The 2826-nt window shown below is 48.6% G+C and overlaps 1 protein-coding gene across 1 annotated transcript; it reads left to right on the top strand.

The window, feature by feature from the left end:
- The first annotated feature begins 951 nt into the window (after positions 1–951).
- LOC121965854 (phakinin-like) lies at positions 952–1536 on the top strand. The gene has a single exon (XM_042515968.1). The coding sequence runs from the start codon at positions 952–954 to the stop codon at positions 1489–1491; it is 540 nt and encodes a 179-aa protein (XP_042371902.1). The 3' UTR covers positions 1492–1536.
- Positions 1537–2826: the final 1290 nt, after the last annotated feature.

Raw genomic sequence — 2826 nt, 5'->3', positions numbered from 1 at the left:
AACATTACATTATATTACATTACGGTATATTATATTATATTATGAGATAAACTGACTGGAGGTCAGAGGTCACAGCTGCCGGTCCGGTCGCAGTTTGCAGGTCACAAAAAAAACTTTAAGAGAAAAAACCCTAATGATTTTTTAAATAAAAAAAACAAGACACTTTTTAAAGAAAGATAAACAAATTCATCAAAACTTTTAAAGAAATTTAAATCACAAAATATGAAATAAATCAAACTGCCGTACATGTCCTCTGAGGTGACAGAGGTCAAAGGTCACTGAGACCTCGTCCTCGACCAGCAGCAGCTGAGTCCGTCTTCATAAGCACGTGTCTCTGTGATGATGTGTCTTCTTCAGAAAGGGCAGACAGGAACAGTGGTTGCCATGGTTACAAGGCGGGCTGAAAGTCCCGCCAGTTAAAGAAGCGTGAAGAAGTTTCCTCAGAAACAGGAAACCCTCCGTCTCTTCTTCACCTGCTGCTGCAACCACTTCCTGTCAGCCTTCTCACTTCCTGCTGAGATTTAGAGTGAGTCTGTTGTCATGGCAACAAGCTGTGTCTCTGCTCAATAACAACAACTGTAGCTAAAAACAAACAAACAAACAGACAAACAAACAGCTGAGTCTGTGTTAATGTGTGTGTTTCTGTGTGTGTGTGTGTGTGTGTCAGTATGTGTGTATTTTGAGTGTGTGTGACCACTCTGAGAGTTTCAGGACCCTTCCTCTTCTCTCCTGTCCTCTCCCGTCCCTGTCCCCCTCTGTCCCTCCCTGTCCCCAGTGCTGCTGACGCAGCAGTTTTCCCGCTCTGTGTTTCCATGAGAACAAAGACTCGTGTGTCCACAGTCACACAAACAGCGGCAGAACAAAGGCGGCCATGTTTCCAGAAGGCCGTCCTCCCATAAATCCCGGTGCTGAGCGGCTCTGTGCGGTTTGACTCTGGAGCTGCTGAGCGTCATGCCTCTGCCCCGACGCCGCTCTTCCTTCCTGGGACAGCCGTCCTCCGAGCGCCCGGCGCCCGCCTCCTGCGGCCGTATCTCCGCGTCCGGCACAGCTGCCCCCCGTGGTGTCTTCGTGGGCTCCGCCCCCCCTGTGGGAGGGGCCTCATGCCTGGGGACGCGTGTGTCCCGGCGCGCTCTGGGTATCAGCAGCGTGTTCCTGCAGGGCATGAGGAGCAGCGCGGCGCCGGTGCTGCCACGGGCTGGGGAGCGGGCGGCAGGTCACGGGGCAGCGGCGGCAGGACTCAACAGTTGCCTGATGGAGTACCGGGACAAAGTGAGGGCACTGGAGACACTGAACCAGCAGTTGGAGGAGCAGATCCGCCTCTGTCTCGACCGCAAGGCGTCCAGCGCCGGGGCCTGGGGACCGCTTCGCCGGGAGTGGGAGGACGTCTACAGACAGGTTAGGACAGGAGGGCGGGGACAGACAGCTGAGGACAGACAAGTGGGGACAGAAGGGTTAGGACAGGAAGATCAAGTCAAACAATTTTTTTTATAAAACCCAGCAATAATGGTAACAATATCATATTACATAATAGTAATGAAAATAAAACTAATAAATGCAATTTATGATAGCTTGTGAACAGTAACAGTCACAGCTGTATATTGATAGTGGAGGCATGACTTATAATAATGGCAGTAGAAGTTGGTGTCAAGCAGGATCATAGCATCAGCGTATCCAAAGCCCATGACACAGGTGCAGCCTCAGACAGGACCACAGCAACAGCACAGCTAAGACCACAATCCAGGCCGAGTCGGAGCATCAGTGCAGCCACAGCACGATCAATGCTCAGCCAAAGGCAGGATCACAGCATTAGCACAGCCATCAGCAGGTGCAGCCAAGATCTGGAAAATTACAAAACAAGGGAACACAAATGCTCTGGAGATAAAGCTGAGTTAGTGTAATGCAGTAAAAAGACATGAGTGTAAGCAGATGGAGGAAGCAAAAGAAGGAAAAAGGAGCTCAGCGTATCAGAGGAAGTCCCCTGGCAGGTCAAACCTATGTCAGCCTAACTATGGGCTGGTCCAGGCAGCCTGAGCCAGCCCTGATTATAAGCTTTATCAAAGAGGAAGGTCTTAAGTCTACCCTTAAAAATGGAGACGGCCTCTGCCTCCCTGACCGAAACTGGAAGACGGTTCTATGAAAGAGGAGCGTGGTAGCTGAAGGCTCTGGTTCCTATCCTGCATTCAGAGACTTTGGGAACCACAGTAACCCTGCGTTTTCAGAGCGCAGTGATCTTGAGGGTTGGTAAGGAACTATGAGCTGTGACAGATAGGACGGAGCCTGAACATTTAGAGCTTTGTAAGTAAGGAGGAGGATTTTAAATTCAATCCTGGATTTCACAGGGAGCCAGTGCAGAGAAGCTAAAACAGGAGAAATATGGTCCCTTTTTTTGGTTCCCGTTAAAACACGAGCAGCAGCGTTCTGCACCAGTTGGAGAGACCTAAGAGATTTGTTGGGCAACCGGATAATAGGGAGTTACAGTAATCCAGCCTAGAGGTGACAAATGCATGTACTAATTTTTCAGCATCTGTTTGAGACAGGACATGTCTTATTTTTGCAATATTACACAATTTAAAGACAGCAGTCCCTGAAGTTTGTTTTATTTGGGAGGCAAAAGATAGATCTTGATCGAATAAAACTCTGAGGTTCCTTACAGTTGTGCTAGAGCCCCAGGTAATGCCATCTAGAGAAATAATATCCTGAGAAAAAGAGTTTCTAGGGTGTGTGGGGCCAAAAACATCCGACTTTAACATCAGGAAATTGCTTTTTTATGTCCTGAGGGCATCATAGATGGATACAGTTGCATATCATCCGCATAACAATGGATAT

This window comes from Plectropomus leopardus, unplaced genomic scaffold (assembly GCF_008729295.1).
Source record: "Plectropomus leopardus isolate mb unplaced genomic scaffold, YSFRI_Pleo_2.0 unplaced_scaffold21975, whole genome shotgun sequence".
NCBI classification, from domain to species: domain Eukaryota; kingdom Metazoa; phylum Chordata; class Actinopteri; order Perciformes; family Serranidae; genus Plectropomus; species Plectropomus leopardus.
The sequence above is the reverse complement of the archived record's forward strand: the minus strand, read 5'-3'. Positions and strand labels throughout refer to the sequence as shown.